The sequence below is a fragment of the Dryobates pubescens genome, chromosome 11, assembly GCF_014839835.1.
Source record: "Dryobates pubescens isolate bDryPub1 chromosome 11, bDryPub1.pri, whole genome shotgun sequence".
Classification (NCBI taxonomy): domain Eukaryota; kingdom Metazoa; phylum Chordata; class Aves; order Piciformes; family Picidae; genus Dryobates; species Dryobates pubescens.
In genome coordinates this window covers 13,350,401-13,362,452 of record NC_071622.1, presented here as the reverse complement: position 1 = coordinate 13,362,452, position 12,052 = coordinate 13,350,401, and the positions used below count along the sequence as shown (strand labels likewise).

General features: G+C 47.8%; 1 protein-coding gene across 3 annotated transcripts in view; it reads right to left on the bottom strand.

Annotated features, from left to right (window-relative positions):
* Positions 1-10,627, bottom strand: part of SMG7 (SMG7 nonsense mediated mRNA decay factor) — a 66,400-nt gene extending 55,773 nt beyond the window's left edge. For all 3 annotated transcript variants that reach the window (XM_054165643.1, XM_054165645.1, XM_054165644.1), the window contains exon 1: positions 10,333-10,627. In XM_054165643.1, the coding sequence (XP_054021618.1) occupies positions 10,333-10,361 (29 nt within the window). In that variant the 5' untranslated portion in view covers positions 10,362-10,627. The remainder of the gene's footprint in view (positions 1-10,332) is intronic.
* Between the last annotated feature and the right edge of the window lie 1,425 nt (positions 10,628-12,052).

Sequence of the window (12,052 nt, the reverse complement as noted above, 5' to 3'; positions counted from 1 at the left end):
TCCTCCCAATGTCTAATCTAAATTGAGCTTGTTCCAGTTTGAAGCTGTTACCCTTCATGCTGTCACTCCATGCCTTTGTAAAAAGTCCCTCTCTAGCTCCCCTGTATCCTCCTTCAAATACTGGAAGGGTGCTCTAAGGTCTACCCAGAGCCTTGTCTTCTCCAGGCTGAACAATCCCAACTCTCTCAGCCTGTTCAGTGACCACCTTCATGGCCTCCTCTGGACCCACTCTAATATCCCTCTTGGGTTGTGGCCTTCAGAACTGACCCCAGCACTGTAACAAGGGTGTCACAAGGGCAGAGGGGAAGAATCCCTTCTCTCAACCTGCCAGCCATGCATCTTTTGAAGCAGCCCAGGACATGGTTGGCTTCTGGGCTGCAAGCACACATTGCTGAGTCATGTTGAGCTTCTCATTGCCCAGCACTGCTGTCCATCCACTCTCCACACAACCTGTACCTGTGCTTGAGATTGCCCTGACCCAGGTGCAAGACCTTGCACTTGGCTTTGTTGATTTTCATGAGGTCCACCTGTCAAAATCCCTCTGGATGGCAACCCTTCCTTCCAGCATGTCAACCATACCACACAGCTTGGTGGTGTTGGCAAACTTGCTGAGGATGCTCTCAATCCCACTGTGCATGTCACTGGGAAAGATGTCATCACTTCTTTTCTAGTTGAAGGTTTCACCTATATGTTCAACTTTCCACACACTGGTGGTATTAAGACAAACTTGAACACCTTCTAAATTTTCATTGCAAGCTTATGCTGCATCTTTTAATTTAATTTATAATCATTAACCCATACAGAAATCTTACCTTCTGCTTCATATTGAAATGACATTTCCCCTCTTTTACTAGTAACTCCAGCTGGATGTTGAAGGTCTAAGAGCTTTTTCTCATCTAAGCAGTTTCCATACATTCTTGGTGGCTGTGGGTTTTTCTTTAATATTAGCAAGTCTGGCTTAAATCCTTTGGACACTGTCCTTACTGCCAGTCACAAAAGTCAGAGACTCTAGTAGATTAGCTTTTCCCAGGGAACGGCTGACTAGATCAAGCCCCTGTGCCCAGAAGTTGGGTCACAGCATTGTTCTCTCAAGTGTTTACACTACTTCAAGACAGACAACTACCATCTATTCAACATCAGACATCTTGCCCATCCTCCTTTCTCCTTCTCTTCCAGGTGCAGATGATTTGCATTTCTATTTCTACTTGTTGTTAGGAAAAAGCCTACTCTAAAGATCTCTTAATGGCACAAGTGTACAACAAATGAAGAGCACAACTACTCAAGACACTGCCAAAACCAGGACTGACTGCAGAAGGAAATGAAGCTGGAGTCTCAAAGGTTGATTGCTGGCTACAGGAAACCCTGGTTTAAAAAAAGATTATCACAGAGTGGCAGCTGTTTGACACACATGTGCCTTCAAATTATGGTGAGACCAACAGGACAAGGCAAAGCAAACACCCAGGAGACTTCCCATTGCAATGGTGAGTAGCAGAATCTACAGGATTATCATAAAATGGTTTTCTCAATGGATTTATCAAAAATTAATTCCTTTGACTTCCCTACAAGTGTGGTCAGGAACAGAAACTGTGAGAAATAACACAGGACAGATCATCAGGGAGTCCAGGGGAGCCTAGAGCAGGCTTGTTCCAAACAAACTGCCCTGATCAAACAGGAACAACTGTCAAGGCCTCATTAAATCAAGAAACATTGAAGTCAGTCTTGAATGAAGCCTCTTGATGCCCATAAGATCCATTTTACTTCATCCAACAAAAAAGACTAATCTCTGCCTAAGGTCCTAATAAAGTAATTGAAGAAATTCTCCCCAAGTTCATTTGGCAGAACCCATCCTAAAGGTTTGATACATTCAGAATTAATTTCTCCCTTCCTCACAGCTAGAGAGCAGCTCTCTGAGATAATTCAGCCATATGACAAGTGGGGCTTGCAACTCAAAACAGACAATGCTTCAGAGAACAGGGGGAGGAAATAAAATAAAGATCAGCTTACACAGACCAATATTAGATGAAGCAGAAAACTTCAATAAGGCTGACACTAGAGGATACTTTCAACACCTCAGACAATGAAATTAATATATGAGATATAGATTGCTGATGTATTAGAGACATCATAAGTATGTTCAGAAAAATGACATTTACTTTCCCTGAAGGTGGAATTGAAAACTAACTCTAGCAGGACTCCTAAGTACCTCAAGGGTATCTCTGATCTAAGTCCCATCAGTGAAATTCAGTCTGTAGCCCACAGCTGTGTAACAATCCCAAGAGTCTGATTGGCCTTCTGGTTCCTTACGATAATCCCTTGAGTGCAGACACCAGTGTGAATAATCCAAGAAAAGTCCTACTGGAATACAGAAAAAGGAGGAAACAGGCCTAGCATTACTCAAAAAAAAAGCTCTTATACCACTTCAGCTCACAGCATTATGTAGATCTGAAAGGGCAGCCACTGCTTTAACTCTGAGGAATCAAAACACTGCTTAAGCCATTTCCCCTCTCATTTGGTTGTCTAGGAAGTCCCCAAGCTTATGATCAAAATTTCTTCCATTCAAATGTGAAGAAAAGCAGCAGACAGACAAGTCCAGAAATGTGGCCTAAAGGCAGGACTCTGAGTTCAGCTGCACAAGCAAAAGCTGGTGATGAAACCAGTACAACTGTAAAGCTACAATCAACAAGATGCTGCATGCAACAGCACAAGTGCTCAAGAGGCACGTATGAAAAAAAGCCACCTGCCCTGCCTCCTGGATGAAACAGTAAGAAACTATAGCCCACAAGTCAGCTCTCTGAGTCCTTGTGTCATACCACAACAAACATTCCTCTGTTCTTAACACTGCAGTGAGATGGAGAAATAGACAAGATGCCATATGCCTCCCCAAGAACAGGAAAACCTAAGACCATAGAAATCTGTGATTTCCTTCAGTAAGGCATTCAGGACAACAGGAATGAAGTAGGCAATTCTGATGATTTCAGGTAATCAATCTGTGGGTTTATTCCCCTCCTGCTTGACAGCAGCTGAGGAGCATTCAAGAGAGATGAGGACATGCCTCAAGTTCAAAGTAACAAAAGGAATAACTAATGTCCTCCCACATATACTCCTTATACATTAGAGCTGCATTCCTTAACTGCTCTTCCAACATTCCTTACTCTGAAGACTCTGCTCCTACTACTGGACTTCTGCCGCTGTTGCGAACACACAATGGCAGTGATGAAGGACCCTTAAAACTCTACAACCCTCAGCAGCAACTCGTCCAACAAAATCAGACCTTACAGCAAGTCATCCTCTTCTCCCTCCCCAGCCACCATGCACTTGATCCACAATTACTCCTCTTCCATACTGATTTTTGCTGGCTGAGCAGGGCAAGGAAGACATCAAGGCATCTATCCATCAAGTCACTGCCTTCTCCCATCACACCAAGTGATCCTGAGCAGTGACTGCCGACAGCCTTTACTTCTCATGTGGGAAGCACCAAGACATCTGAAAACACATGCAATAACCATCACGGCAAAGTGAAAAGCAGGGCAGCTTGACATTCCATATGGATTGATGTAAATAATGTTCTAAGTCACTTGGTGTAAAAGTTAATGACATGATTTAGTGCCCAGATCAGCTTATTTGGAGGCAAAAAAAAACTATCTGACTGGAGCAGACTAGGGTTACTCGTTATGAAATTGCTATCTGGAAGAGAAACTCTTAGGCTAGAAGGAACAGATTTTGACTGGCTTGAGTATCATGCATGCTTTATATTGAGCACTTAAAGAGCTAAGCATTCATCAAGAAAATTTTAACAGGTAAATGTATCTTACCATGCACCAATATGCAGGAACTCAGCAGAAAAGAAGAAAAAAAGGAAAGGAAGAAAACCCACACAGCTCCAAACCCCTGTATTCAGAGGACAGCCTTCTGAAAATGCCTTGCTGCGGCCTAGGTGCCCCATCAAAACTTCAGACAAACATCACCTGTGTTCACTGCCAGACCAGAACCTTCTTCTCAACAAAGATCAAACTACATAGGAACACACAGGTTAGGACAAGAACTAACTGCTGCAGGAATCAACCTTGCAATCAGAAAAAAATAAATAAAGGCAGCTGTAACTTTACTTACACTAACCTGCACTTCTAGGTCACTGGAGCAGTGTTTGGCAAGTAACCTCAAAGCACAGCACAAAGAGCAGTAATAGCAGCCACAAGAAGCTGTGCTCTGAAGCATGGGAAAACAAGGGGGTATTCCCAGCCTAAGCTGAAAATGTGTACATTTGTGACAGTGATACCAGTTACATTCTATACAGACAGTCTACATGTAGCTACAGACAGAAATGGGGCATTATTTTTTCCTGCTATGGTCAGTGACCACTCTAGTGATAACCAGTGCCATCACTTAGAAGAAGCAGTCCCACCCTGCCTTTACCATTAGCACCTCATTCCTGCTGCACTCAACCTCACTCTTTTTGTCAGCACATGGGAGGTAACATAATGGACTGAGGACACCAACTCAGGCTACATTCTGTGGGTAAAAAAACAAACAAACCCACCCAAACCAACACAGCTTTAACCTAGTCTAGCTCCCCAGTCCAGTTCACTGAAGATCTGGCCATAAAACTACACCATCAAATCAGGGCTAAGCAGGAAAAGCTGAGTGGGACATATCTGTCAAAAGAGGTTCAGAACACATCCTTTGCCTATATGGCCAAGCAAGAAGATTCAAGATCTTGGATTACTGCAGCCCTCTTGCCTCCAGTGTACACAGACAGAATCACAACCTGGTAGGAGTTGGAAGGGACCTCTGGAGATCATCCAGTCCACTCCCTCCGCTAAACGAGGGTCACTCACAGCAGGCTGCCCAGGATCACAATGTCCAGGCAGGTATGGAATCCCTGCAGAGAGAGACTCCACAACCTCTCTGGGCAGTCTGCTCCAGAACTCTCAAAGCAAAGAAGTTTTCCCTCCTGTTCAGATGGACCCTCCAGACCCCCTCTCTGGCTGCTCTTCTCCAGAACAGCCCCAGGTCTCTCAGCCTTTCCTTCTCATACAGATGCTCCAGTCCCCTCAGCATTTTTGTAGCATCCACTGGACTCTCTCCAGTAGTTCCCTGTCTCTCTTGAACTGGGGAGCCCAGAACCAGACACAATACTCCAGATACTTACTAGGGTGAGTGGAGTGGGGAGGATAAACTCCCTTGGCCTGCTGGCACACAAAGTGCATTGTAGTGATTTAATTCCTTGTTTTGTTTTGCTTGCATGGCTTTTGCTTCACCCATTAAACCTCTCCATCTAAACCCACAAGCTTTATCCTCCCAATTCTTACTCCATCCCACTGGGGGAAAAGCAAGCAAGCAGCTGTGTGGGGCTTAGTTGCCAGCTAGGGTTAAACCATGACATCTCTAAACAGAAAAATCACACACCATGTTTGACATGAACCTCTGCATGTGCTGAGTTACACCAGCCGAACTCTATCTGCTTCCCTTCCAACAGACACACAATCAGGCTCTTCTAACCAGATAACTTCCATGAAGTCAATGGCAACAACCAGCTCTGGAACTCCCATCCTTCTCTAGAAGACTGCCAAAATTTGTCAAAGTCACTTGAGAACAAGAAGGAAAAATAGTGGTAACAATACATTGGCAGAAGCCTTGTTTCCTTCAGAATCTAGGCCTGAAGAAATCAGCATCAGTGCTGTGATGGCCCTGGGTGGCAGGAGGAAGTTCAATAATCCAAATCCCCATGAGGGAACAAGAAATAGCTGCACAGAGACCCAAAGGGTATAGCACATGTATTGGGGCTCTCAGCATGATGAATTTCTTTCAGCAGAAAGCTCAGAGGGGAATTGCTTAACACATTTTTTACTGCAATTCTTCTTACTCCGTAACACATTTTTTACTGTAATTCTTCTTACTCCATGGGTCACCACAGAAAGCATGTTGATCAGTAGTAAGTAGTAATCATCATCAATCTTATTTGCCTTTTTAAACCCTTACCCTTGAAGAAAAAGAAGTGTTGCTCACACTAAATTTTGGCAGCAATTCTAGTTATCAAATGTTAGAAACACCTGATATGGAGGAGGAAAAAAAAAAAAAAAGACAAAATAAGAAGAGACACTTTCCCTTTATGTTCCCCCCTGGAAAAAACCCCACAGTGCTACAAGGAGCCTCCTGAAAGGTCAAGGCAGTGTTTGATCTCTCCGCTACTCCTCCCCTGTTTAAAATGCAAGAGTAAACAATGTAGGAAAGTATCATTAATCACTTCAGCACGTAAAAAAGCTAGAGGGAATATTTTCCAAGACTGACTGGTCTTGTTCAGATATCAAGACAAATCAAGAAAGACATGTATCAAGCAGAGCGAGGTCAGTAGAGGCCCCCAGGGCAGTTAGGGCTGCAGTACTAGCATTCAGGACTCAAGGAGAGGGTGTGGAAGCCCAGCTTGGCCAGCCTTGGACAGGGAAGTCTTCAGGGCACCCACAGTAGCCTCATGCCTGTGGCAAGAGGACTGAGAAGATGGAGCCAGGCTCTCCCCAGCAGCATGTGGCAGGAGGATGAGACACATTGGGCAGACCTTAGCAGATGAGAGGTTCAGGCTGGATGTAAAGAAAATCTTTTCCACCAAAAGAACAGTCGGGGCATAGCACAGGATGCCCCAAAAGGCTGAGCTGCTTCTGCCCTGGAGACCTCAGGGGATCAGGACCTGAGAAACCTGGTCTGACTTCAGAGCTGTCTCTGCTTTGAGCAAGAGGTTGGACAAGGATTTCCTCAGTCTCCTCCAGCACAAGCTAACTCATGATCCTACCAACTCCTGGAAGCACACTGCAGGCAGATATTACAAGACTCTCAATTAAGAAGTTACATTTACCTTTCCTTCCATATACCCTCGGGATAATTAAATAACTGCCTCTGCCTGTCTCATGGAGACTCATTCTGGATTTCAAACAGCATTCTGGTTTGGGCCTTTCCAGCACTGACAAGCATCAACTCTGCATCACATGCACAGACTGCAGCACTACATTACCTCTGCTCTACCCTCCTCCATCACCAGTGAAGAAACACTGCAAGAGGTGTGTCATGGGCTGGCAGGCAGCAAAGGAGCAACAATGAAGAGACACGGCAGATGCAGAAGTTAATGGAGCTACAGATGAGTCTTTGCAAAACAGCCACAATTTAAACTATTAGAGCAGTCAAACCTTTAATGAAGTCAGTTATAGCCTCATCATAAGACTACAGGAAACTACCTACTGGTTTGTCAGAACTAGAATTTCTGAGTAGTGCTCAAGCCCTATAATAATTCCAAGCACTTTTCATTCCATGTTTACAGAGTGCTACAAGCCACAATTTACCAGGGTAAGGCCACGATTAACTCGTAACTACCGTTCACGTCCTTGTGAGAGGCCTGAGAGACAGGCCTGCCTCAGTCCAACTGCCAAGCTTTTGCATCCACAGTAACTCCATTTTGAACATCAACATACACAATTGGCAGTGCAGATCACCTGTTTTAAGTGCACAGATGTGGACCCAATAGTGTCTTACATAATGATGCACTCAGTAACTTCTCTGGTATCATGTTAGAAATCCTAGCAGAAGAGAGATTTTGTTTAAAAGTGATGACTTCTGTACCCAGCAGGACACATTTTGTGTTTACTGTAAGATGATTGCCCCAGGAGATTCATTTGATTTATGGGAATATTTGGAGATTCCCAAAGCAGCACAAACGGTCTGGGTACTAATATTTAGCCAGCTGAGATGAACATACTCACCTCAAGAGAAGTATGAACTATGCCCCAAGAGCTCTTTGAACAGCCTTCTGAAAGGTCTACTCACCTGACCAAGTGTAATGCAAATCTTTTAAGAAGCGACTCAAACAATGACTTGAGAGGAGTATCTAAGAAACAGGATGGGACAAAACACACTCCAGTAGTCCTGAAAGGTCACCTTGAGAAGGATAAGACTAGGAAAGGAAAAATCCCAACGCTTTCTTATGACACGTGAAGGTGCCAAAAAAAAACAGATTCTCCTGAAACTTTTAAAAGACTCAGTACACAAAAGTCTGACTTTCTTTGTTCCTCCTGGAAGACTTCTGTAGGAGTCTTGGGTCTTCCTCAGTTCCTGCACTTTGACTGAAAGAGCACAACCTTTTAAGGGCAGCATTTGGAAATGGTTGATTCATATACATTCACACACTGGTGGTGGAGGAGTTACGGCGGTCCAGCTAAAAGTCCTTCCTTCCCTGCTCTTCTTTTTCAGCGTCTCGATTCTTGCAGAGTCATTATTTCTCTAGTTATTCAACCATTACATGGGCACCTCAGAAATTCAGCTCCCTTCTGTCTAAAATTTCAATATACAGAGAAGGACTCCTCACGAAAACTCTCCTGTCCCTCCTCAGTCTTAAATGATGAAAAGTAGCAGAGATAATTTGCTCCACATCTTCATCTGGTTTTACCCTTACTTTTGCCTACTTGCTCCATAACCACACTCAGACTGAGCTTGTAATGCTACAGTAAGAAGGAGGATGCTGTCCTCCTTAAGACAGAAGACTAACAGAACTGGCTCTGAGAGTTTGAGGCTCTATTCCCAGTTCCTTTTATGAGCTTGGGCTGCAGTAATCCACAGCTCAAATTCTGCCCTATGCATATCAAACAACTTAAATATACATTCTGAGGAGCTCTTAAGGAAACCATCCCAAAGCTTACCTTCTATAAAGAGGAGCAAACCCGAACGTTCTTTAGAGGGAGAAGGTGAAGATCACTGACTACACAGTGCTTGAAAAGTGTGGGAGGGGGAGTGCTGGGTTGTTTTAGAAGATAAGGTTCCTGGTGATAAAGATAGGACTTGTTACTTATTATATGTTAGTGCAGCAGAACACAGAAGGTTAAGAAAGAATTGAGCAGTACAGGACTGAGGTAGGACAAGGACTTCAGCAGTACTGCCTTGTACTGACACAAGGCAGCCCAAGACTTGGAGAAGGAGAGGGGAGCAAAAGGTCACGACATTAAGATACATACTAGAATACAAAAGGAAGTCCTTTACTGGTGGAGGAGAGCTAATAATGAGGCATTTATGAATGGGAAAGAAAGAAAGAACAAAGAAGTTTTTAAGACACCAGAGGTTAGCAGCTTGGATGAGAAAAAGGCTTATAGACCTGTTATGAAAGAAAAAAAAATATTTCTTTTATTTGAAAAGCTAAACTTGAGACAGGATGTGGACTACCAGAGACAGACAGACAGAGATACAAGACAAGATCAGGAAGAAGAGGAGTATTTGGTGGATCAGTAAGGGGATACAGTAAGTGTTTCACAACCCTGGATAGAAAGAGGTATGGAAATGTAAAAGCCTCCTTAAATTCACCCCTAAGAAATCCTTCTCAAGCCTTAAAGTCCTCAAGAAGCGTGTTCATGCCCTTTTGGCATAGCTACACCTTTCCCATGAGGTGCTCAGGAAGGACGGGGTGGGAGGGGCGCACGACGGAGCACACAGTATTCAGCATTTCACGACTACTGAAAAGCCATTTGTAACTCGCAATGCTCCGCTGCAAAATCCCTGGAGAAAGCGTGCTTCATACTCATCAGATAAGCTCACCCAAGAGCCTATCAAGTTCTCCTCCTATCACCATGCGGCATCAGCCGCTCTCTACTTCAGGGATTCCGCAACGTTTCCGTCCAGCAAAGCGTCTCAAAAAAGCACGACCCCAGCGGCCCCGCTTCCCTCCCGAACCTTCCTGCTGACCGTCCCCACACCCCGACCGGCTGTACAAGCCACGGCGGAGGGCTTCCAGCAGGCCGCGGGCTGACTGGCGAGGGCTGGGATATAAGTCCTGCTAGTCTGGTTCTTCCTAGAGCACCTCACAGGTTTTGCTTCACCGCCGGGGTCAAAGTTGGCTGCAGCTCCGGAGCGGCGGCTTAGCACGGCACCTATTCGAAAAGGCACGGAGAATTCCGGCGGGGAAGCCCGAGGGGGTCCCCTGCTCTCCCTACCGCTCCAAGGAACCGGCTTGACCTTGCTGAGGAGCTCTCGTCTCACCAGACCGCCCTCAGCTAACCGGCAGCCAGGGCTGCCCGCCTGCGCGTACGAGGCTCCGTTCCGCCTCGGCCCCCGAACCTTGCCAGCGGTGCGGGGCTCAGTAACGTGGCGGCCGGGTCTCCCCACGCCCCCCCCCCCCGGGCATAGCCCCCTCACAGCCCTGGGCTCCTTACTGCCGCTGTGAAGCCTCTTCACGCTTCAGGGCACCACGTGCCGTCCGCTCCCCGCCACCTCCAGGGCTGTTAGCGGCGGCCTCGCCTCAGAGCGAACGGCGACCCCCCCACCTCTCCGCCCTCCCCCTCCCGCCGCTTCCCGGCCGGCTCTTACCGGAGATACTGCGCACACAGCAGGCTCATCCTCCGCTGCTCGCCGCCCCGTCCCGCCGCGGCTCTCACAGCCCGGGCCGGCCCGCCGCCCCCGCGCCGCCGCCGCTGCTGCTACCGCTGCCGCCTCCGGCCGCCGCCGCCATCTTCCCGTGCAGGGCCTGCCGCCGCGGGGGAGGGGCGGCAGGAAGGAAGGGGCGGGGGTGTCCCCGCTCTCCGCTCCGGCCAGGCACAGACGGTCACGATCCGCCGGCCCGCGGCAGCACCGCTCCCAGCAACCTCAACGGCCGCGGCGGGCCCCGGCAGCAGCCACCGCTCCTTCAGCCGCCCTCCCGCCGCCCCGTTGAGGCGCCCTGACCCTCCCGCCGCGCCGGCCGCGCTTCCGGGCCCGGCCCCGCCCCCGCCAGCACTTCCGGCGGCGCCACCGGCAAAGCCTTCCCCCCCCGCCGACCCGCGGCGACGCCCGATGATTGGCTCGTTCGCTGCCATAGCAACCGAGGGGGCAGCGGGGCGTTGTCACGGCAACCGCGGCGCCTTCCCGCCCGCCGGGCCGGGGCCTGCAGCCGCGGCATGGAGCGGGCCACTTCCGCCTCCCGGCACCGCCTCCTTCACTGGGTAAAACTTGGCTGATGGCCGGGCCCGATGAGTGGTGGGGAATGGAGTTAAATCCCTCTGGCAGCCGGTCACCGGTGGTGTTCCCCAGCTCAGTGCTGGGGCCAGTTCTCTTTAATATCGCTGTCAATGTTCAGGGCAAGCAGCTCGAGGGCACACCAAGTTTGGTGGGAGTGTTGATCTGCTTGAGGATAAGGAGAGTCTAGAGAAGGCCCTAGACAGGCTGGATGAGTGGGCTGATAGCAATAAGACGAATGCCAGGTCCTGCACACAAAAACCCCATGAACACTTCAGGTTTGGAGCAGAGTGTATGGAAACTGCCCAGCAGGAAAGGACACGGGAGTGCTGGTTGACAGTCATCTGAATATGAGCCAGCAGTGTGCCCAGGTGGCCAAGAAGGCCACTGGCATCCTTGTCTGCATCAGCAATAGTGTGGGCAGAAGGTAACCATCACCCCATACTCAGCCACACCTTGAGTACTGTGTGCAATTTCACTCCAAAAAGAACATTGAGATGCTGGAGCAGATCCAGAAAAGGGCAACAAAACTGGGAAGGATCTGGAGATCAAGTCTTGCAGTTGAAGGAACTGGGGGTTTTCAGCCTGGAGAAAAAGGAGGCTGAGGGGAGACCTTCTGGATCTCTGCAACTCCCTGAAAGGAGACTGGAGACAGGTGGGGGTTGGTCGCTTCTCCCAAGGGCAAGGTGAAATGGCTTCAAGCTGCACCAGGGGAGGTTTAGATTGGATATTAGGAATAATATCTTCCCAAAAGAGTTCTCAAGCCCTGGAAGTGGCTGCCTACAGCAGTGGTGGAACCCTCATCTCTGGAGGGATTTCAGAGTTACGCCGATGTGGTGCTGAGGAACATGATTTAGTGCTGATTTGTCAGCGCTAGGTTAATGGTTGGACTTTGTGATCTTAAGGATCTCTTCCAATCAAAACAATTCTGTCATTCTATCAGTTTACCCTTTACACAGGGTACTCTTCAGGGAGACAAGACGGTGAGCTCTCTGAGAGGCAGTGGCCCATGGTGCTGTAGGGGAGCTCTTGTCCCTCAAAACTCTGGCAGTGGTGGCAGCCTTGAGCTTTCATGACAGAAATGTTTTAGCAAGAA